General features: G+C 44.4%; 1 protein-coding gene across 1 annotated transcript; it reads left to right on the forward strand.

Annotated features, from left to right (window-relative positions):
* Nucleotides 1-3,601: 3,601 nt before the first annotated feature.
* NTPCR (nucleoside-triphosphatase, cancer-related) lies at nt 3,602-17,971 on the forward strand. Its single transcript, XM_060242938.1, has 5 exons — nt 3,602-3,871; nt 7,477-7,639; nt 8,315-8,411; nt 13,260-13,469; nt 17,083-17,971. The coding sequence occupies exons 1-5, from the start codon at nt 3,838-3,840 to the stop codon at nt 17,161-17,163; spliced, it is 585 nt and encodes a 194-aa protein (XP_060098921.1). The 5' UTR covers nt 3,602-3,837; the 3' UTR covers nt 17,164-17,971.
* Nucleotides 17,972-24,917: the final 6,946 nt, after the last annotated feature.

Genomic DNA, 24,917 nt, shown 5'->3' on the forward strand with positions numbered 1-24,917 from the left:
GGGTCCCATTCCAGGGGCACCCAAAGAGGGTGCCCCTATCCCATCATTATACCCTATGGGCCTTTGAAATCAATGGCAATGTAGGGCATAATTAGAGGCTACTGGGGGGCAGGGGGGTTGAGGGAGAGTCCCAAAAACTGCAGGTAACCCACAGGGAACTCTCCCCTATAAAACCCTCAAGTCCCAAAAAGATTGGACCAGGAGGTCCCTGTTTTTGGGCTCCCCAAAAGGCCCATTGCCACCAATGATGGTGAAAGCCCAATTAGCCACTTCCTCCACTATAATTGCTGTGGGGAAAGTGGCTCTGGCCAGAGGGGGCTTTTAGGGAGAGGCCCCAAAACTGCAGGGCAGCTTCAAGGAACTCCCCAGCATGAAACCCCCCTGGCCCAAAAAGACTGCACCCATCAGTGGGCACCCCAAAAGGAACACTGCTCCCAATGGTGAGAAAAAACCAATTAGAGCCACTTCCTCACTGTAATTGTCATGGGAAAAGTGGCTCTGGGGAGCAGGAGGTTTTGAGGAGAGCCCCCCAAACTGCTGTGCAGTTTCAGGGCACTGTCCCACACAAAACCCACAAGGCCAAAAAACAATTGGACCACGGGGTCCAATTCCTGGGGCACCCAAAGCCAAACCTAACTTCACACCAGATAATCTCTATAGGAGATTGCATTTCCAACAAATGCACTACATCCCTCTATCTACTCTATGAACCCTGCAGGCCTGGAACCAATATAAACCCAGTTGCCAACGTCACTGCCACACAAAACACAATCTGCTCAAGGTCTGCTCTGCAGACCTGGCTGCAGCAAACCCAGATGCCAGCTCTCCAGCCCTGCCCCAAACAACACGAGGAGTCAGCCAGGCAGACTCTGACCCTACACAGAGCAGTTTCAAAAAATAGCACTGCTCTGTGATTGGCCAGAGAACACTGTTTACTTGGATACCGAAGTAAACAAAAGAACAACAATGTAGCTGATGGCTGAGGGATTAGCCCAGCCATCAGCTACACAAAAGCCCTTCAAAGTATGCATTTGCAATGCATTTTGCAAATGCATGCTTTGGATTGTCTGCTGGGGCTCCTCTCCCCCTCCCCCCCTGATCCCAGGGAGGCTATGGGAGAGGCGGGAAAGGAAGCAAGCAGCTCCCCTGAGACTGCAGAAGCTCCTTTCCCGCCTTTTCCATTGACTTCCGTATACTTCCGAATATCTATACAGAAGTATACGGGGTGTCATATACGGATCCCGTTTAATGGCCTGAAAATGGAATCGGAGGTATACGGTGCCGTATACTTCCGAATCAGGGGTGATTCGGTGGTCTATGCGGTTCGGCTGAACCGAATGCACACCCCTACTTGACACAATGGTGGCAGCGGGATGTACAAGCGGAGGCTGAAGGATCAGCAGTTTTATTTTTTTTAAAATGCATATCAAACCAGAACAAAATAAGATAATTGACAATGGCCACTTTATCACTCTTTCTGTGAGATAAGTGGTAATTTGGGATCTCACTGGTTGTCCTTCAGTCAGTCAGTCTCTTTCTCCCCACACCCCCACCTCAAAAGGGATTAAAAGGGATGAGGGGAGGATGATTCTGTAAACTACTTGGGGTCTACATTGGGGACAACAGCAGGGTACACATATGAAAATAAACAGAAATAAATAAATCCCTTCAGCTCCTTTTTTTCTTAGCCATCAAATTGCAACTTATGGCAACCCCTCATGGGGTTTTCAAGGTAAGAGTTCCAAGTGGGCAGCCGTGTTGCTCTGAAGCAGTTGAACAAAGCAGGAGTCAAATTGCACCTTTAAGACCAACCAAGTTTTATTCAGAACGTAAGCTTTCGTGTGCTCTCTACACACGAAAACATTATGGCTCGGCTATTTGGTCTGGATAGCCATAAAAGGTAAAGCATCTCATCTGAGCATGGACACCGGTACCAGAGCTTGCAATAAACCCAAATGCCAACTTTGTTGCCACATACACCCAGACAACACAATCACTGGGCCTAACAGCATTAACTACACCATCTCAGGCTCCTTCACTTGTTCATCCTCCAACATTATATATGCCATTAAATGCCAACAATGCCCCTCAGTTCTCTACATAGGGCAAACAGGACAAACCCTACGCCAAAGGATAAATGGACACAAATCTGACATCAGGAATTACAGAACTGAGAAACCTGTGGGAGAACACTTTAACCTTCCAAAGCAGTCAATGGGTGACCTCAAGGTAGCTGTTCTACTGCAAAGAAACTTCAAGAACCTAATGGAGAGAGAAATTGCTGAATTACAAATTATTATGAAACTTGGAACAAACACCTCCCCAGGACTGAACAGGGATATTGGTTTTTCATCTCATTGCATATGCTAAACCCACTCTCAGTGAGTATAGCTATATATCCACAGTATTGCAATGTATTTCTCTTTTATAATAGTGTATCAGAATGTTTTATATTGACATACTCAAAAAAGGATATTGGCTATTTATCTCATTACATATACTTAACATATTTTCATTTTATTTATTTATTTATTTATCTGAGATTTATATCCCGCCCTTCCCACCAGGTGGCTCAGGGCGGCTTACAACATGTAAAACTAACATAAAAATATAAAATTAAGCATTAAAATTAACATTTCATAATTTATAGTTAAAAATCTAGGCATTTGTTATGTACATAAACGTTAAAATCATACAGCGGTCTTAAAGCTACACTCAATTCAAATTCAATTTCAAGTTCAGTATTCGATGTTCAGTGTTCAATGTTCAGTGCCGGTTAGTTGTGGGCCAGCCGGAAGAGGGCTGTCTTACAGGCCCTGCGGAATTGGGTAAGGTCCCGCAGGGCCCTTACCTCTTCCGGCAGCTGGTTCCACCAGGATGGAGCCATTACGGAGAAGGCCCTGTCCCTTGTAGCTTTCAAACGGGCTTCCTTTGAATTTTATGTATTCTTATTTTCTAATGGCAGACTAGAATGATGTTTATAATGTATAGACTGATGTTGATAAGTAAATTAGGTGGACAACTAGGAAATACATGCCCTTTTGTGATTTACCTAGATTTGCAGAAACAGGAAACTGGCAGGAAACTTTATTACCTTTTATGGCTATCCAGACCAAATGGCAAGCCACACTGTTTTACCCTGTGATCACAGTCAGTTTGCCCTCTTAATCAACAAACTGCATGTATTTCATTCAGCCCACTATAACTGATCCTCTCGCCTGATAAAAGTGTGCTTAAAGAGCACACGAAAGCTTACATTCTGAATAAAACTTGGTTGGTCTTGAAGGTGCAATTTACAGTCATTTGTTAGGATTCAGTCCCAGTTCTCCTCTGTATTCAGTTTAGCATGCTACACTCACCTGCCAGAGCTAGCCTACAGCTGAAGGGTTGTGTGTTTGTTTTAACTGAAATCACACCGAATGAGGCTTTGCCCCCTTTGGGCTAACCTCTGGCCAAAAAAACCTCTTGTTTTTGAAATCACACAAAAATCTGCAAAACTAGTTTACCATAAGTAAGGTAATGAGTGCTCAGTTTCTTACCGCCTGCAAACTGAAGACCACATTGCCCGCTACCACTAAAAAGAGAAAACCGAGGAAACTGCGCCATGCTTAGGGAGGCTGTCAGTAGAGGAGCTGCAAGAGGGGAACCTCGGGAGTTTGACTGCGGCGGAAGCTGCAGGCAGCACCAGCTTTCTTCGAGCGCCGCGTACTCGCCGCCTCCTTTTGCAAGTCGGCTGGAGGACTTGCAAGGAAAGGGGAAAGAGCTCCCTCTAGAAGGGTTCCAAAAGAAAGACGGCACTTTCACTAGTCCACAGACCCGCCAGTTCAGGCTCCCAGCATGGCCAAACACGTTTTTCTCACGGGACTACCAGGTAATGCGACTCCCCTTTGACGCGCCCCGGGGGGGATAGGAGGAAGCCGAGCGGCCAGAGAGGCAAGTTGACGAGCTCGCAAGCGAAACAGGTGAATGCCAAGCTCGCTGGAGCCGAAAACTCGGCCCTCTGTGGCACGGGGGCCGGCTTCCTGCAAAGGATAAAGCTCCGCCTCGCACAGGATGTTGTCAGGTCTAGTTTTCCTGGCAGCTCTTATAGACGCCTCTTGTGATCAGGTAGCCCACTACCCCCACCACCGCGCCAGGAACCCTTGCTCGCTTATTTAGGAGTAAGCCCTGTTGACCTGGGGGTAGATCTGCTGGGTCCAGGTTTGGAAACTTCTGGAGATTTGGGGGTAAATCCTGGGGAGCACAGGAACCACAGTAGGGTACAGTCACATTGGAGGGTTGCCAGCCTCCAGGTGAGGCCTGGAGATCTGCTATTACAGCCGATCTCCAGATGATAGAGGTCCGTTCCCCCGGGGAAATTGGCTGCTTTGGAGAGTGGACTCTGTGGCCTTATATCCTGCTGAAGACCCTTGACTCTCATAACCCCGCCCACCAGAGACTGCAGCCCCCAAAATCACCAGATATTTCCAAACCCATAGCTGGCAAGTAACCCTAGCCGTAGAGCAGGGGTGGGGAACCTTTTATAACATCATTCGTGTGCCATAAAAAAATATCAACTTAAAAAGCAGTGTTCAGCTGAGGAAGAATGATTCAGGCCAGCAAAATTAATGCAAATAATTGTTTCTTTTATTTGAAATCATGTGGGGAGAGCCTAATCTAGCACACACACACCCGGCCCCCACCCTAGGCAAATACATAGGTCCAGAGCTTTTTTGTAGAAAAAGCCCAGCAGCATATTAGACCACATCCCCTAATATTAGCATATTAGGTCACACCATCTGGGATAATCAAGTGCAAACTGAACTGTGACAGTAACTTTTCCAGGACCTGCAGCAATTCTGGCTGGCCAGCCAGGCCGCAGGGAGGCTGCTGCACAGTACATCTGGGCCTTGTGATCCCTGCCTGGCCCTAGGGAGGCTGCTGCACAGCGCGGCTGGGCCCCATGATCCTCACTGGCCAGCCAGCCCCCAGGGAGGCTGCCACATGGTTCGGTTCGGCCCAGCAATCCCTGAGGGCCACACCAAGTGACCTCGAGGCCTCAGGACGGAGGTTCCCCACTTCTGCCATAGAGGATACCTTCCATCCATTTTCTCCGGGGGAACTGAACTCTGCAGCCTGGAGATGAGCAATAATTCTGGGAGATCCCTAGCTCTCCCATGGAGGCTGGCATCCCTAGGATAAATTGCCAGTCCATATTCAAGTACCCCACCAGCCACGGATTTCTGTTTAGCTACAAAATGCACACCTTTTAAATCTGTACGCTCCAAAATAAGACTGCCATTTCAAGCATATTACTAAACTAATTTACAGGCCAAGCCTATGCTTGTTTCTTGAGTTGTAAGTCTCTTGGTGGCCAGTGGGGCTTTCCAGAAATTGGATGAGGCTCTCTAGTAGCTGAAATTACTGAACTGAGGCTATCCAACTTTGGTCACACTATGAGAAGACAGAGTCAGTGGAAAAGACAAAATGTAGGCAGCAGGAATAGAGGAATAAAGCATTAGATAGGCTGCACTTCAAGTCTGGGGAACTGGGCCAACCATATACAGTTCAGGGTTCCTGTGCAAGCACATTATTGGGTCATTCAAACCAGCAGGCGGCTTGTGGTGGGTGCAGGGCAGCAGGGATTTGGATCGCGCTGCCCATTGTCCCCGAGTCCCCAAGCTCAGTCCTCAAGGCTCCAATGAGCCAGGCAGAAAAACCCTATACAGTCTTCACTTTGGTCCGCATACACAACAGTCTCTATAAATATGAAGCAGTTAGATGGTACTTAAATACACACACACACAAGCAGGGTTAGTTTGCAAGACCTAAGCAAGACTGATAACGATAGGACATTTTGGAGGTCATTAATTCATAGTGTCACCATAAGTCTTGACAGCACTTAACACACATATTTGCTTGGATTGTGCTTTTACTTCCTTGGTCCCACCACAGGCTGAAAACCTGCCCTTGCTTTAATTGCTGGTACAGAAAAGCATTGGGATTGCCCTGTTTTTGAGAAGGACTTTTATTGATTATTGTTTGTGTGACAACACTGAAACAGTAATTTATATTTATTAGGTTAGAAACTTGTAGCCAAATATGGCTTCCATTACTCCCACTGATTCTTAGCCCTTGCTGCTTCCATTCCCTCTGCCCCTGCAATTTTGCAACTGAAAATGCTCAGGAAAGAAATACATCCCATCCTGCTCCATTCCATACATTTTGGTTGAGTGAACATTGTCTCAATACTGCAAAATAGTGTTTTTTGTTTTCTTTTGCGATAATAAAAAGATTATAACAAATCTCAGTATTTGGTACCCCCTCCACCAGCGTATAGTTCTGTATTCTATAGTTTTCTATAGTTCTGTATTCTATAGTACAGTATATGGGAATCCCACCAGACACAGTCAGACTGGTTTCTGAATGAGTATACAGAGGATCAGATCAGGCTACACATGTCAGTTCACTTCAAATACATACTCTTAAATCAGGTGTACTGTTATAGGATTATAATCACTCTGTTGTTCAGGACAGGCAAATGCAGTTAACTGTCAAGGTAAATTTCATTTTTATTTTTTTTAAATGTCACCAAATATATGTGTGTGTGTGTGTGTGTATGTATATATTTAATGTTCTCATGGCTCAAACCTCCTTTTTGGATCCTCACAGGTTTTGAAACAACTACCTCATCAGTACAGTTGCAAGCACCTTAACATTCAGTTTTTGTGATTTAATTTTAAAAAAATGATTTAGTATGACCAATTTTAATAATGGACAATTATGGGACTATTATCCTCCTATTTTTAGAAATAAATTAGGTTCCTGAGGGTTTAAGTGATAAACCTACCAAACAGAATCATTTGTCAGTGGAAGTTAACATGATTATAGAGGATGACAGGATTAGAGCTGGGAAGGCAGTGATGATTATATCAGTAAGCAAAACTTTATTGCGTAGCTTCCATCTGTTGTAGAAATTGAGATGATGGGCCTCATTTATCACTTACAGGAAAAATCTAAATAAAGCAGTCTGCAAATTCTTAAGCAGATATTCTTGTATAAAAGTGCCTGATATATAGGTAAATGTAGTCCCCTGTACAGCCACCAGCTGTTTCCAACTCTCGGGTGACGTCACATCATGACATTTTCACAGCAGACTTTTTACGGGGTGGTTTGCCATTGCCTTCCCCAGTCATCTACACTTCCCCCCCCCCCAGCAAACTGGGTACTCATTTTACCGACCTTGAAGGATGGAAGGCTGAGCCAACCTTGAGCTGGCTACCTGAACTCAGCTTCCACCGGGATCGAACTCAGGTCATGAGCAGAGAGCTTGGACTGAGTACTGCAGCTTTATCTCTCTCTCTCTCTCTCTCTCTCTCTATATATATATATATATATATATATAAAACTAAAAATATGTTTTTGCTTACTTGCTATTATGGTTTGCATTTTGTTGCTAGTGAAAGTGTGGCACAGCAAAAACTCTCTTTGTTACAGGAATTGGAAAAACCACATTGATCCAGAAAACCCTTGAAGTTTTAAAATCATCAGTTGTCTCTATTGATGGATTTTACACAGAAGAAGTGAGAGAAGGTGGCCGGAGAATAGGATTTGATGTTGTCACTCTAAGTGGAAGAAGAGGAGTTTTGTCTAGGATTGGGTACTGATATTTTCGAAGATACACTGTGGCATTTGACTTACAAAGCTCTTGGTGGAATGCATAAATGCCCTTTCATGACCACTGTGCTCTGAAATCTCAAGGCTGTTGGCTTTGGCTGAAGTGGTAAAACTATGACCATCATGGAGTGAAAATATGTCTTGTAACCAAGCAAAATATTGGAGTGTGCAATCAAATAAGTAGTGAAAGTGTAGACACTGTCCACTATATGTGGCCAAGTGCTTTGAAGATCAGCACTGTACTCCTAATTATACCACGTTGTTGACCCTGATAGGGTGGAATGGTGGCATAAAAATGTTATAAATAAATGTTGTAAATAAAAATTGTGGAGCAATTAAAGGAGCACTTGGGTAAATCCCATGCCCTGACTGACCAGTCCATTGCTAACACATGTTCCGATAATAGCCCACTCCAACCTGACTATCACATTTCATTATAATACTGTGCATATAGCTGTAACAAGTGCTGGAATACTAGCAGCCACCTGGGGCAGCAAAGAAAAATATGGAGGTAATAGCAGAGAAAGGGAAAGAAGAAGGGTCTTTGCAAGCCCACTGGAGACTGATGTGTCTCCCCGTTGAGAAAAAGTATCTGAGGTGTTCATTGTCAGTGCTGCTTGCAGTGTTTAATTTTTAACTATTTTCTTTCTTTGTTTAGATCTAGCCCTTCAGTGGCAGGGCATGAATACCGTGTTGGCCAATATGTAGTAGACTTAGTTTCATTTGAACAGTTGGTTCTTCCTTTGCTGAGACATGTGAGTAGCTTATTTGAGTTCTTGGTGAGTAGAATCTGATCTGAAGTTGTTAATAAAGGTAAAGGTAGTCCCCTGTGCAAGCACCAATCATTTCTGACTGTGGTGACGTCGCTTTCACATTTTCACGGTGGGCTTTTTACGGGGTGGTTTGCCATTGCCTTCCCCAGTCATCTACACTTTACCTCCGGCAAGCTGGGTACTCATTTTACTGACCTTGGAAGGATGGAAGGCCGAGTCAACCTCAAGCCGGCTACCTGAACCCAGCTTCAGCCAGGGTCGAACTCAGGTCATGAGCAGAGCTTAGGAATGCAGTATTGCAGCTTTACCACTCTGTGCCACAGGGCAGATTATATATATAAATATATATATATATATTTACCACTCTACGCCACGGGGCAGAAATATAAATGTAGGATTTTGTATTCTTTCAGAGGCTCTTCATGATGTAGTGGCTCTTTGATTTAAAGCAGGGGGGGTCAAACTCGTTTCTTATGAGGACCGGATCTGACAGAAATGAGACCTTGCCAGGGCTGGGCCATGTGTGTCATAAAATGTAATGCCAGGTAGCAGAGATCTAAACCTTATAAAGGACACAGACAAACAAAGACTTTTAAAAAACTTAAAATAAAACATGCTTAAAACATTAGCAGTTGCTGGTCTTAAATGTGCTTTCTTTGTATCTCTCTCATCCATGCAATCCAGGCTCTCTCAGTTGCACAGCAGAGCTACTGAGCCAAACCTCTCTTCTTTCAGTTGGCTGAGGTTCCTCCTTGTTTTGATCCCTGGGAAAGAAAGGAAACAGCCAGAGCTTCCTTTGAAGCAAGTTATTCTTCCTTCTCAAGGGAGGAGCCTCAGCCAGTGGAGAAAATAGAAGCTTAGCTCTGTAGCTCCTGTGCGATGGAGCAAGCTTGGCAAAGCAAGCTGTGATACAGAAGGAAACAAGAGGTGGGGGGAAGAAAGCAGATGACAGGCAGTTGCCCAGGGGTCTGTTAGGAGCCCTCCGGAGGCCTGATTTGACCCCCAGGCCACATGTTTGACCCCTGGGTTTAAAGCAGAAGTTTGCTAATTAGCTAAAGGGCCTCATTTTTATTTACAAATTTGCATGGACTCACCCCAGTTATCATGTTTTGTTTCATTGGCACCCACCAGGGCTTTTTTTGTAGCAGGAACTCCTTTGCATATTAGGCCACACTCTCCTGATGTACCCAATCCTCCTGATACAGTAGGCACTGTATTAAGAGCCCTGTAAGCTCTCGGAGGATTGGCTACATCAGGGGTGTGTGGCCTAATATGCAAAGGAGTTCTTGCTACAAAAAAAGCCCTGGAACCTTCTATTTATTTATTTATTTATTTAATTTATATCCCACCCTCCCCGCCGAAGACAGGCTCAAGGCAACTCACAAACCGAGGGTCAACACAAGCACATTAGTGTGATCGGTAAAATAAAAATAAACAACAATAAAAACATAGAAACAATTGGTTAAAACATTTTGCATGTGCTACTATAATAGTTTCAGGCAGTGATTGAATTCTGGTGGTTAGCTGTACTCAGAGGTCTCAGGATCGCCATAGTGTGATAAGATGGGCCATTGGTGGTGTTCTTATGGCCAATTCTGTTGCTGCAGATATTACCATCATGTAAATGCCTGGCGGCAAAGTGCCATTTTGCAGGCCCTGTGGAACTGTAAAAGCTCTTGCAGGGCCCTAAACTCTGGCAATTCATTCCACCAGCTAGGGGCAGCAATGGAAAAGGCCCTGGCTTTTGTTGTTTTGAACCTCACTTCTCTGATGCTGGGGACTGTCAACAGGTTTTGAGACCCTGACCAAAGTGCTCGCTGGGGCATGTGCAGGGAAAGGCGGTCCCTAAAGTATGCAGGACCCTAGCCATATAGGGCTTAACGGTAACGACCAGCATCTTGAAGCAAATCCGGTATCCTATCAGTAGCCAGTGCAATGCTTTCAGCACAGGCTGAATATGTTCCCGTGGAGGAACTCCCAGACGAAAACCGAATTGATGAGGATTAAGCACGCAAGCATCATCCAGAAAACTCTGAAGCTGCACTGCCACAGCCCTTTCAATAATCTTGCCTAAGAATGGCAAGTTTGTCACCGGCCGGTAATTAGCCGGTGGTTGGGCGCACAGTGGAGAGTACTCTGTCAACTTCCTCTAGGCTGAGTGAAGTGAAAGAATCCAAAACTTGACTAGAAGATATGCTATGTGGCAGACAGCCACTTTTCAAAATGTGTGACAACCAGGGCATGTGTCAATGGATGTTTCTTCCTTCAGTGTCCTCATAAGAACATAAGAGAAGCCACGTTGGATCAGACTGATAGTCCATCCAGTCCAAAACTCTGTGACACAGTGGCCAAAAAACCAGGTGCCATCAGAAGGTCCGCTAGTGGGGCCAGGGCACTAGAAGCCCTCCCACTGTTGTCCCCCAAGCACCAAGAATACAGAGCATCACTGCTCCGGACAGAGAGTTCTACCTATACCCTGTGGCTAATAGCCATTGATGGACTTTTGCTCCATATGTTTATCCAGTCCCCTCTTGAAGGTGTCTATGCCACCACCTCCTATGCAAGTGAATTCCATGTGTTAATCACTCTTTGGGTGAAGAAGTGCTTTCTTTTACCCATTCAATCCTGACCGCTCAGCAATTTCATCGGGTGCCCATGAGTTCTTGTATTGTGAGAAAGGGAGAAAAGTACTTCTTTCTCTACCTTCTCTATCCCATGCATAATCTTGTAAACCTCTATCATGTCACTCCCTCAGTTGATATTTCTTCAAGCTAAAGAGCTCTAAGTACTTTAACCTTTCTTCATAGGGAAAGTGTTCCAACCCTTTAATCATTCTAGTTGCCCTTTTCTGGACTTTTTCCAATGCCATATCTTTTTTGAGCTGTGGTGACCAGAATTGTACACAATATTCCAAATGAGGCCACACCATCTATTTATACAGGGGCATTATGGTACTGCATGGCCTCGTGGCGCAGAGTGGTATCTGCAGTATTGCAGTCCAAGTTCTGCTCATGACCTGAGTTCGACACCAGCAGAAGCTGGGTTCAGGTAGCCAGCTGAAGGTTGGCTCAGACTTCCATCCTTCCAAGATCAGTAAAATGAGTACCCAGCTCACTAGGGGCAAAGTGTAGATGAATGGGGAAGGCAATGGCAAACCATCGCATAAAAAGTGTGTCGTAAAAATGTCGTGATGCAACATCACCCGAGAGTTGGAAACAACTGATGGTTGTACAGGGGACTACCTGCCTTTTTATTATGAAACTGGATTATTTGTTTTCAGTTCCTTTCTTAATAATCCTCAGCACAGCATTGGCCTTTTTTTTTTGCAGTCGCACACTGCCTCAACATTTTCAGTGAGTTATCTACCTCGACTCCAAGATCTCTCTCTCGGTTAGTCTCCACCAGTTCAGACACTATGAACATGTATTTATATTTAGGATTTTTGGCCCCAATGTGCATTACTTTGCACTTGGCCACATTGAATCTCATTTGCCACATTGACACTTACTCACCCAGCCTTGACAGATCCCTTTGGAGTGCCTCACAGTCCTCCCTGGTTCTCACCACCCTGAACAATTTAGTGTCATCCACAAACTTTGCTACTTCACTGCTTACTTCCAACTCTAAATAATTAATAAACAAGTTTAAAAGCATCCTTGAGAACACTTTAAAAGCAAAATAAAGTTTGAGTCCAGTGGCACTAAAAAAGACCAACAAAGTTTTATTCACAATATAAGCTTTACAATACAAGCATATTTTGTCAGATACAGGTGAAACAGAATTTCTTCAGCTTTTACTTATAAGGGGGTGGGGTGGTTGTCAGGAAGTCCATTTACAGTCAAGATGCCTAAGTACTGTGTGATTATAACTGAGACTGGATATAAGAAAGATCTTTGAATGGCAGCAAATTACAAATGCATCTGAATGATTATTTGATCCAGTGATCCATCGGACTGTTTGAGATAAAGAAATAGAATTTCAAACAGAATTTCCCTAACAGGAATGAGGATTGAGTCCTGTGGCACCTGGAAGCCAAGTAAAGTTCAATTTTGGATAAAAGTGAAAATTGAGAGACTGAATATGTACACTCCTCAAGATTTATAGAAACAGATTTCCTGAAGGAACTACTGAGAGAAAGGAAGAAGGCAACGCATTCTGAATTACAGAGTCTTGTAGAAAATGTTAACATCAGGAAACTTTCATGTTTATATTTTTGCTTTGAATAAACTGTAGTTTAGTTATATTTCATAGTTTCCAATAAAATTTATTAGAATGCTGCCTTCCAAGTGTGGTTTGATATGTAATGCCCTACATGCAGGAACATTTAATAAAATCAGATAGATTCCATTATATTTGAGGGTGTATGGTAAATAGAAGAGAAGTACCTCAAGATGTGTCAGGAAAGATCCATCAAAAAGTTCAGTCTCTCTTTCAGAGAATTATCCACTTATTTTCCATTAGTGCTTGTCAAAACTTATTATTTTAAGTTCTTGAGATACACGGAGCAAGGTATATACTGAAAACAAGGTACAGTTGCTCAGAGAAACAGAACATGGAGCCAGTGCCATATTGAGCACCCTCTTCTGGGAAATTTGCACATTCAATGTTGTTTACTGGATGAAATGGCATCTTTTTTATTTTATACAAGTAAATATCTGGCATTCTTAGAAAGAAAGCCTCCCCCCTTTTATGAAATGTTTATCTTTCAGAGAAATTGTTTTTTTGAAGTTGGGTTTTTTTCCTATACAGAATGATGACTTCATTCATCCATAAACCTGGTAAACTGTCTTGCTGGGCTTTTAAATCATGTTTTTTATATTTTCTTCTTAGGCTGATCTTGACAGCAGTGGAGTGAAAAAAGTCTGTGTAATTGATGAGATTGGTAAAATGGAGCTCTTCAGCCAGTCCTTTATTCAAGCTGTCCATCAAATTCTGAGTGGCTCAGGAACTGTGATTCTTGGAACGATTCCAGTGCCTAAAGGAAAGCCTCTGAGGCTTGTGGAAGAGATCAGAAATAGAGAGGATGTGAAGGTCTTCAGTGTAAGTCACTTAACAATCCACTGAGGATGTTTTCATCATAATACTGCATGGGGTCTGATGTCATTCTCATGACTACTTCCTGTTATAGTTTAGAGCCAGCCCAGACATAATCCCAATTCATGGCTGACATATTGTGACAGAACCTTGAGCTCACATGTCCTTTCCCCTTGCATGTTCTTATCCTCATCCCCCTGTGGCAGAGCAGTGTTTGCTGTTGCATCCAAACTGGGCAAAGCATGATTTGTGCAAACCAGAAAGGAAGCAAGGGAACTAGAGCATGGAAGGAAGCATAAAGGAGTTTGCAAGTCTAAGGCTCATTTGCATAAAGCCAAGCTGTATCCCTTTAGATGAGCCGCAGAGACTTTATAGAACATCTGTAGTCTCATGGTGTCCTCACCATTGGCAGCATTATTCATTTCTGTAACTATTGTAAAACAAGCAGGGGTTTTCATTACAGTATCCAGACTGGCACCCTGTGTGCGGCAACCACAAAACCCTGCTTGAGGAGAAGAACTCTGTCAGTCTCAGTTGCTGAGGCTTGGTCTAGTTATGGAAATAAGTGAATGGTGTGTCCTCATACACCTGTCCTGAGAGTCTTATGTCTAGTCTACACTGCACTGATACCATGTAGAGGCATGCAAGACTGGCCTTTTGTTCCAGTTCTTGTTGGGCAGAATTTACAATTGTAATTGACTAAATTTCCAGTAATCTCACCATATTAGAACAGCCTAACACCTAACACTGTTACAATTGCAGCCATAATTTATTTAGGAATGAAGTATATGAATTAGAATTTATTGCTCCTGTTCAATGCATATTTCCACAAATATCTAGAGGAATCACAGTTATAAACCAAATGACAAAGGAAATGTAGACTGTGATTCAAAGTGCCAAAAAGGTAACAATAACTAAGCAACAATAAAGAAGTACTTATCAATATGTGTGTATCTTATTAATAAATATAAGGAAAAGTGAGAAACCTTATTCAAAAGACTATATCATATGATTCAAAGACAAGAAATGTCATGTGGATAAATAACAACTGTTCATAAACTCAATCCAAAGTAAACATCAAAATCCATAAGATGATATACAGATCAAAAGTCCAAAGCACAGTTCAAGGATGTCTGTTTCCAAAAATTAGTAAACCCAGGAAGGGATGAAGAATCTAGAGTAGCTATCACTTATTTCAAAGATATCTTCTTCCTCAGCATTTTTGGACACCCAGGTACAATTCAAATAGGACAAAAAGCCTCAGTAGTAGCTGGGGCAGTTCTTCCTCAGGACGGGTTAGTCTTTGGATATCCAATAGGGCAAAAGCCTCAATGCATTGGGGCAATAAGCCACACTGTGAAGAATAGGGCAAAAGCATCAATAAAAATTGGGTTTGTGGTTTATTGCCCCAACTTTTTGAGCCTTTTGCCCTGTTGGGTTTGTACCTGTATGTACCTTTAACTTGCACTGTTTGACCATATGGTCACCACAGTTTGAAAATGAAAGTTATGACTGGTCTTTTTCTCTGCATAATATTGATTATAAACAGCTTTGTTGTCTAACAAAGTTGGTGAGTAACTAAGGCTATGACCTCCTGTATTATTGCTCATGGCATTTGGTCTTTATATTAGCGTTTTTAATTTGTTACAGTGTGGCTTATTGTCCTAACTCATTAAAGTTTTGCCCTATTGGATTTATACCTGGATGTCTAAAGACTAACCTGTGCTAAAGAAGAATTATCCCAGCTACTACTGAGGCTTTTGCAGGTTTGACTCTGGCAAGTACTTGGATGGGAGACCTCCTTGGAATACCAGAGCCCAGAGGAAGGGGCAGGCTTTATTCAGCCACCTCCTTGAATATCCTCCAGGCCACCAGTGGGTGTCAGTCACCAGAGGTTGCCATGACTTCCAAATGCACACACACTCATACACACACACATAAAAATACAAAAAATATATTTTAAAACAAATTCTGCTTAGACTTCTTGCTAAGAAGAGCCTTTGAATCTGAGTACTGGTCTTTTTAATAAGCCTGTCAATCCACTGGTTATTGGGAGGGGAGAGGAAAATGTAAATAAATGCAGAATATTTCTCTTACCAGTATTCATCTGCCACCAAATCCCTAAAACTATTTCAAATTATCAGGAGCCCACACAAAATTTGCATAGGCCAGGCATCTGGATATCTTTCAGCTCTGTATACCACCTTCCATTGCATTGTTTCTTAATGTTTGTTTGTAGTGCTAGACATTTTCATTTATTTGTGTGCACATGAGCTCCATCTCACATTTGTTTGTTTCTGGCATCTGGTAACAACATGTCAAATCTGCTTTAGATTAAGCTACATGAAGTCAGAAATATCAGACACAAAATCAATGTAGGTAAATACCCAAGATGCTCTTGATTCATCTATGCCAATTTATTTTGATGAAAAGCATCAAAGAGTATAGATTTATAGCTGCACCTTTTTTCTGTCTCCTTCCCTTTTCTTTTCCAAGCACAGCAGAGACTCCATCTCCAGACTGATTTTGCAAGTTGATCTTTTCCTGGCCTTTCTTGGTTATTTCACCCCACTGGGAAAAACAGTATTGCATGTGCAATCTTCAGCTGCACTCCTTCTCCTCACACTATTTCCTCTTCCCATCCTCCTGGCAGCCCTTATATCCTCAGCTTTCCTTGTGTCTTTCCTTTCCCAACCACTGCCTCCACCCCTATTTTTATAAGCTCCCCCCCCTAGTCTTTGGCTATATTTATTATTTATTAACGTCATTTACACCCTGTCTTTTCCCATAGTAGGGACTTAAAGTAGCTTACATTGTTCTTCTCCATTCTATTTTTATAACAACCCTGTGAGATAGAATGGACTGAGAATGTGTAACTGTCCCAAAGTCATCCAATGACCTTCTGTGGCAAAGTGGGGATTTGAACTTGAGTCACCCAGATCCCAGTCTGAAACTCCAGCCACTACTCAACACCGGTTTTTCTGGGATGACCACCATTTAGCAGTTGCAAGCAACCAGTCCTGAGTGAGTCATGCAAGTTGTATGGTATCGAGTTGCTAGGGGGCTGCTGCCAGGTCTGCCCTTGAAAAAATCACTCTCAAAGCCTAGAACAGCCAGTTGAAGGCTGGTAATACTGTTATGGTTGCCTAGCATAAGGCATTCATTTCTTCAAGTTTCATGTGCTATTTCTTTTGTTATTGTGTTACTGTTATTTTTGATGTCCCCCAATGCATATTTTTGTTTCAGATTTTCTTGCAAATCTGGGTCTTCTCTCAGATTTGTAAACAGATGTGTCTTGTTTGTTCACAGCTCCAGTCTCTGGGTTTAAGTATCTACAGATCTGGCCATGTCGAGAATTTGATACATTCATATTTGCTGTTCTGATGACACCCACTATATATGCTTACATATTTTTACATTGGTAGTGAATAGTACACCTAATCTTTTTGCTGTTAATAAATTAAAAGTAATTAAAAACCCATCAAGTATTATAAAAGTTATCTTGCTTGACAACTGTGTAAAGGCCCTGAGCTTTGCACATTAACCACTATTGTGATAAGTGACAACCATTAGTAATCTGAACTCTTTTTGTGCTGATAGCTGTTCTTCTGATTTTTAGATTACAAGGGAGAACAGAGACAGTGTGTTGCAAGATGTTGTGACAGCTGTGAAGAATTGCCTAAAAGGAGAAGTTTGTTAAAATCATACCATCTCATGAACTCTTGACAGCTCAGCACACTTCCTCTTGATTTCATGGGACTTCGTTGACTTTGACTATGCAGATATGAGCAGTGCTATTTTACATCTACCTGCTATTGCTTTCTGATTAATATTTATTGTTAATAGATAAAATAATTCACAAATACAAGACAATTAATCTTGGGCTGTGAAATGAGTTTCTTAGATTATTCTCTGAATTATATACTTAATGAAAATCCAGGTTGGTGAAAGAGCGAGCTTCCATTTCATCACAGTAGAGTTTGACTCAGACCTTTTCCCCAAATAGCGGGTAACATTTCCCAAACATTTCATATTGGGTTGGATATTACTGCTTCTCCAGCAGAAGAGCTCTTCTTCCGCTGGAATGCTCTGTAATTACCCAAGTGATAGGATCCATTCTGTTGTCTCTGACACATCACAAACACAAAACACGGTTCATATGTGTGGAGTGTGTTTGCTGAGATTGTTCATGAAATGCTTTTCGTCACAAATCTTGGTAATTAATGGTAGACAGACAAATCAGTTTTATTTTCTGTTGAGCTAAGTACAGTGCAAAGGATAGGGGCCCCAGAAGCCAGGGGCTCTGCATTTTTCTGGTGTCCTTTTTAGGTTGATGTTTCAAAGAAATTGGCCTAACTTTATTTTGCTCATGTGGGGTCACAAGGATTCAAGTTTTTCAGTGATCCTTTTTTACTCTGTTTGCTTTTTATTTCTGTTGGCATTTCCTATATTTCCATTGATTTGTACTGGAAGATATTTCCTATACATAAATGGATCTTTTCCTGTGACTTAGTTCTGTGTTTTATGGTGCAAATAGAACAATCTGTACACTGTGGCTTAACACTATTTTTTTCTTTTGCAATCCTTTGTCTCATTTCCAGTTAATAAAGAAACTGTAACTGACTGTGACACAGCTTGCATTCTGCAAGGGTTATGAATGACTTTCAGCAAAGGCATTTACCACTTAATCAGTTTTGCATGTCATGAAAGCTAAATTCCCAGCCAGGTGTACATTTGTTTTCCTATGCTGCAGAGTATTTCCTGGCTCCAGAAAAAAATTATTATAAACGAATATACCTTTTTGGTGTGTGAAGTGTAACAACTGTTGAAGCATTCCTTGATTGAAAGAATGTGGAAATTCTCATTGCTTTCAGAGCCATTTATTTTGAACACCACGTTATAGTAAGTCTACTGCACAGTTCTGTTAGATCTATCTTTTCATGGGCCTGCTATGTAGCCCAGGTCAGCCCAGTCTTGTCTGAGCTTGGCAGCTAAGCAGAGTTGGCCATGGTCAGTACCAAGGAAGTCTACGCAATGGAAGGCAATAACAAAACACCTGTTTATTTCTTGCCTTGCAAATCCTATGGTGGGGGTTAGCATTAGTTGCTTGTGACTTGACAGCATTCTTTACCTTACCTTACAGTACTTCAGACTTCAGTCCTGTGGACTGGACAAAAATGAAGGGGCTGCTCGACCCATATGCTAGAGGCCTGGGCTTGTTATAACTGCAGAATTAATACATTAATTGATATAACCCATTTCTATACCCCATATCTTTCTGTCTTTAGGTCTCCACGTCGAGACTGAGCCCTATGTGAAAAACTGCTCAGTTTTATAGATATTATGATGCAAAAGTCTACCCAGCTTTTATTTTTGACATGACTTTTCTGCAGATCCATCTAACAAATGAGTTGATTTTCTTCAGCTTTTCTTTGAAAGTTATTTTCTTGACCTTGAGTACAGCGTACCTGTGATATGTAAACACATCTGCTTCAGCATCCTGCTAACACAACATGCCCTGTTTTCCACGTTTAGTAATGGAGTGAGAAACTGGATTATTAAGCTGAACCTTATGTTTATGATTAATCTTCATAAGTGTCTCACTTCATTTTTGTTTTATGTGACCTTATGTTGACAATCAGGTATTATCTGGTGCCTGATTTTGGAAAAGTTCAAGAATTCTATGACTGGAAAGAAACAGTTGTTTGGAAAGTGATAAGTAAGGTTGGTTTCTGTTGCACACCATATATCTCCAAAGTTCCTGATTACAGTTGTGTTGCACCTGCAAATTTTAATTGGGATAACAGGAAGAGGACAATTTGTGCTTTGTCTTCTCTGCAAGCCTAAGACTCAAAGCCACTTGGCACATAGCTCTGCTGCAATTCAAGTAAAAAAGTGTCCAGATGGGTGTGATGTAAACAAAAGGCTGCAATATTCAGCATATGTCAGTCTTCTTCAATTGTACTCTGAATTTCTGAAGAAAGGATTAATTTGTAGCGCTTAAACTTCTGCAAAATTGTAGCGCTTAAACTTCTGCAAAATTAATAAAAATGAGGGATTTTGGAGAGAAGTGAAAAATTAAAATTAGATAAAGTAGAATCCTATGATGAGAGAAACCAGTGTAACTACTTTAGAGTCATCAAGAATTCTAGTAGTACTCTGAAAATCAGGAAGCTATTGAATACAACTTCTTCAGCTCTTTTTACTTTTGTGCTTAAATACAGTTTGCTTGCTGATGAAAAAGCCAGAAATTTGTTAGGAATGGCTGTGAATTGGTATTCTGGTTTAGCCATTGTCTGACTGACTGGCCATGCATAAATCATTATCTCTCAGCCTCAGTTTCCTGTCTATAAAATGGGAATAATAGCTATTTACCTAGGATGTTGGTGTTTCTTAGAACTAGTTTGCTGATTTAAAATTCAGAAAAATCCATAGGGGATACAATCATAACTTAATATCCTGGAAAGGTTCAATAAACTTGTAATTGGGCCAGTGCTCTAGTCTGTCTTTCTCTTTGTTTCCTTTCCTCCTTCGCCTGTCTTTCCCCCATAATACAATCTCTTTGCCTTTTAGGATTTTTATCCCAAGACACTTCATGTGTTTTTCCCCCTCTAGAATTCTGTAGTTATTTTCTCTTTTTCTCTTAGACTACATCAACACTCAGTGATATTATAGCCACTTCAGCATCCCTGCACAGGATGCAAAATAAATTCTATAATTAATAAAATATGGTGAAATGTTTCTATATTTCCAGCATCAGATTTTAAAGTTTGCATATGTCAATGAACATTGGGAAGGAAATTAAGAGATTATTGTTGTTGATTTCCCAAAAATTTTTTGATTCAACTCTTGGAAGGTGATGAAATGACTGATGAAAATTTACTTGAATCTATGCTAAGCTCATTGGAGATTCCAGGAAGGAATAACACTCAGTGATGGAGAACCTTCTTTGGATACAGAAAATCCCAGCTTCAATCCCTGGCATCTCAAGCTACAATTGATAAGACTCAAGGCTCATTTCAATCTGAATTCAGGCCTGGATTTGGGACAGAAATGGCATCAGTCTCTCTGATGGATTGTCTTCAACAGGAGAGAGACAGGGGAGTGTGCCCCTATTGCTCCTCCTGGAACTGTCTGCAGCTTTTTATACCATCAACCATAGTATCCTTCTGGAGAGTCTGGTTGCAGGGGTGGTGGTGGTGGTATTGTTCTTCTGTGGTTCTGCTCTGACTTGAGCTGATGATTCCAGAAGGTGGTGCTGGGAGATTGCTGTTCAGCCATATGGCATTTATGCTACAGTGTCCTGCAAGATTCCATTGTCCCCCATGCTGGTTAATGTCTACATGAAACTTCTGAGAAAGATAATCGGGACTTGAAGTAAGGTGCAAACAATATACAGATGACACCCAGTTATACTTCTCAACAATTGAGTCAGGTGGGTCTGTGGAAATCATGAATAGGTGCCTGGAGATGATAATGGGATGGTTGACTGATAAACTGAAGTTCAATTGAGACAAGACTGGGGTGCTGTTGTCAAAGACAAAGTTGATGAAAGTCTGAGCAGATCTTCGTGGTCTCTGTGCATCACACCAATAGGGAGAGGCGCCGGCGCCGACCCTGATCGGAAAACTTCAAAAGCTGCGGATTTCCGCGCCTCCGTCCCAGCGCGCATGCGCAGACCCCCCCTCCACTGTGCATGCTCGCCAGGACGGGAGCGGACATCCCGCCAGTTTTCTTCTGACCGCCGCGCTGATCGGTTGATCTTTTTGTTACGGTCGGTGAACTTCGTTGGACTCTGTCCTAAATTGTTAGAAATAGTTAGTGTTAGTTGTTAGTGTTAGTTTGTTTAGTTAGATAGCGTTAGGTTTGTTCGTCCGGAGCGTGGGGTGAGTTTTTCCGCCCTTTGGGGCGCCCCCCCCCCCGTGCTCTCGGGCCTTCCACCCGTTTTTCCTAACCCTCGTATGGAAAAGCGGTGGGGTTTCTTCCGTCGCTGTTCGAAGTGCGGAAGCAAAATCGTGCCGCCGGACGGCCATTCTCTGTGCTTGCTGTGCCTGGGAGAGCAGCACAAGCCGGACTCGTGCATCCATTGCGCCAAGTTCTCAAAGCAGACGAGGAAGAACAGGGCAGCGCGGCTGGCGGCAGCGCTCATGAAGAAAGCACTATCACCACGTGCGCTCTCCACCGATCAAGGGCAACCTTCGGCTGAACTGTCGACACCGAAATCGGTCGATGCCGAAAAAGGTCCCTCCGACGCCGATCGCCCCCGCAAGCGCTCGGGCTCGGCAGCTGCATCGGAGTCCTCGGTGCCGGCAAAGAAGCACAAGGAGGACAAGGGGTCACATGCTGAAAAGACGAAGAAGCAGAAGAAGGCCGATAAGCCGAAGCACAAGGCCGCTTTGCAATCCTTGCCTGCATCGCTCTCTGAGTCTTCGACGTCGGTCGTCCCGCTGCTGAAGCTCTTCGCCTCACCCATTTGTCGGTCGAGCCCGCCACCGCTTACCTCAATGTCGACTCAGCTGGTCATCTCCGACTCTGACTCCGAGATTGATTCAGCGCAACGCGTCGATACCGAAAGAAGCCCATCGGGTCGGCTCACGCCGAGGCAAGGGACCCCTTGTTCTTGTAGTCCTGCCCGGGATCGACATCGGGACTCTCACCGGGATCGGTTGTCGAGCAGCCGCTCTCCTCGCTACCAAAAGAGGGATCTGTCTCCTCATCGGCCAGTGTCGCAGATTCCTTGGGATCAGCGGCAATGGCAGTACCTCTACAGTGCTTACCCGATGCAACCCCCGTTCCCTTGGTTGCCACCGCGGCAGATGAATTGGGATCAGGCTTTGGAGACTTCCTATCGATCCCGGATGTCTTGCAGAACCCCTCAACGTGCGCCTTCCGCTATGGTATCGAAGCCGCCCGAGGTCGAGCATCCGGATCGGCATCGGGAACCAGAATGACATGCCTCCCCGGAGAAGCCAAAGACAACACTGACGGTTCGGACGTCGCTGCCTCGGCGTCAGCCGTCTGAGCAGTCGGAATCGCCTGAAGCATCCCCCAGGTCCTTGAGGGAGTCGTCACCGGAAGAGCAAGGGGCTTCCTCTACGGGTGAACCATCTCCACCAGAAAAGACCACAGAGGATCATCCCATCTCTCCGTCCGAAGACCTTAAATCCTATGGGGACCTGATTAGAAGGATGGCGCAGGCACAGGCGCTGTCTTTACCAACAGTTCAGCCTCAGCCTGTGGTCACAGACGGTGTTTTTGATATTGTCCAAAGAGACACCTCGACGGCAGATGCTCTACCCATTACTAATGTGATGCTTCACACGGCAAAGTCGTCCTGGGACAAGCCCGCATCCACGCCGGTGTCATCGCGCCAGCTGGACCACATGTATCGCCTGCAGGAAAATACAGCGGAGTTCCTGTATATGCACCCTAAGCCTAACTCAGTTGTGGTATCATCTTCGTCCAAGGCGAAGAAGACGCATTTGACTCCCCCTGATAAGGAGGGTCGGAAGCTGGACGCTATGGGGTGGCGATTATACTCCACTGGGTCACTTGGGGTGAAAATTGCGAACTACTCTGCGTGTATGGGCAGGTATCAATATACCTTGTGGGATCAGATCTCGCCCGTCCTGAACACTCTGCCGGAACAGAGTAGATCGATCCTGAAGAAGTTGCAGAAGGAGGGGATGGCCCTTGCGAAGCAGCAGCTGAATTCTGCAAAGCATTCAGGTGATGCTTGTGCCAAAACTCTCACGACAGCCACTTCTTTACGCAGGCACTCCTGGCTACGCTCCACTGCCCTGCAACCGGATACACAGGCGTATATTGAAGATCTCCCATTCGATGGCACGGGTCTCTTTAGCACGACCACGGACTCGGTCCTCCAGGAGATGGACAAGAGTATAAAGACATCCAGGAACCTGGGGGTCTCCATCTCTCGTCCTCAGGCGAAGCGGCAGTGGCTGCGGCAGTGGCAGAAGAAGACTTATGCCAAGTCTCCTGAGCGGCAGTGGCGCCCGAAGTCAGCAACCACTTTTTCACGGCCTCAGTACCAGACCAAGCAGAAGTACTCGCCGTCCTCTGCGCAGGCTTCAAGGCAGAAGGGTGCAAAGCAGCACAAACAGGGCCTTTGACTCCTCACTTCCTACTCGTCCCCATGGGGACATGGACTCTATCCTCCTGTCTTGTTTTCTTCCAGCCTGGTCCCGTATCACCTCAGACCAGTGGGTCTTATCTGTAATCCAATGGGGATTTTTCCAACATCCCCCTACCCCGACTTTCACCTACACTGCACCCTCCCCTCCTCTCCAGGAAGAGGTTCAGTCCCTCCTCCTCAACGCGGCCGTGGGTTCTACTCCCGCTATTTTGCTGTCCCGAAGAAGGATGGGGGCCTGCGCCCGATTATGGACCTTCGGGGTCTCAATGAGTTCATCCGCTACAACAAATTTCGGATGACGTCCCTGCCCTGCATTCTCCCGCTGCTGGATCGCGGGGAATGGATGGCCACTTTAGACCTGAAAGACGCTTACTTTCATGTTTTCATTCACCCCCGGCACCGCAAGTTCCTGCGCTTTACGATCAGCAACGCCCACTTCCAGTACAGGGCCCTGCCCTTTGGTCTGTCGACGGCCCCGAGAGTGTTTACGAAAACGATGGTCGTCATTGCCGCCCACCTAAGGCTCCAGGGGATCTCCCTATTCCCGTACATAGACGACTGGCTGATAGTGGCGGGTTCATGGAAGGCTCTGCTTCAGCACATCGACATCACTCTCGCTCTGTTGTCAGACCTGGGGCTCCAGGTCAACTGGAAGAAGTCGCACCTCCAACCATCGCAGAGAGTGCAGTTCATCAGCGTGGTGCTGGACACTGTAGCATGCAAGGCATTTCTCCCAGTGGATCGAGCGGAGGCCATTGTCCGGGCAGTTCGCTCCCTACATCGCAATCCGTCGGTTCCTGCTCACCGGATTCAGCGCCTGCTGGGGCTCATGGCAGCCACCACTTCGGTCATGCCGAATGCAAGGCTTCGCATGCGGCCACTTTAGCTGTGGTTCCTCCAGGAGTTCCGCTGCAACTTCGACTCCCCAAATTGGTGCCTGACTGTTCCTCCAGAAGTGTTGGCGGATCTTGAATGGTGGGGGCAGGACCGCAACCTGACGGAAGGGGCGCCCTTCCACAGACCACAGCTGTCCGTGACGATCACGACAGATGCGTCCCTTTGGGGATGGGGCGCGCATGCGCTGGGCCTGTGCGTCGGAGACTGGTGGCCGGCCCATCAATCTCTTCAGCACATCAATTACCTGGAACTGTTGGCCATTTTTCACGCTGTCCAGTCGTTCCAGACGCTCATCAGAGGACGGGCGGTGGCAGTCCTCACGGACGATACGACGGTCATGGCCTACATAAATCGTCAGGGGGGCACAGTGTCCCGCAGGCTCTGCCGGCTGGCAATGATGA

This window comes from Heteronotia binoei, chromosome 1 (genome assembly GCF_032191835.1).
Source record: "Heteronotia binoei isolate CCM8104 ecotype False Entrance Well chromosome 1, APGP_CSIRO_Hbin_v1, whole genome shotgun sequence".
NCBI classification, from domain to species: Eukaryota; Metazoa; Chordata; class Lepidosauria; order Squamata; family Gekkonidae; genus Heteronotia; species Heteronotia binoei.

What these genes read in the sequence shown, in the direction of transcription:
- NTPCR (XM_060242938.1), top strand. Translation starts at nt 3,838, where the DNA reads ATGGCCAAACACGTTTTTCTCACGGGACTACCAG. An exon ending in TTTTCTCACGGGACTACCAG is followed by an intron (nt 3,872 to 7,476) that starts GTAATGCGACTC and finishes TCTTTGTTACAG; the next exon opens with GAATTGGAAAAACCACATTG. An exon ending in GGAGTTTTGTCTAGGATTGG is followed by an intron (nt 7,640 to 8,314) that starts GTACTGATATTT and finishes TTCTTTGTTTAG; the next exon opens with ATCTAGCCCTTCAGTGGCAG.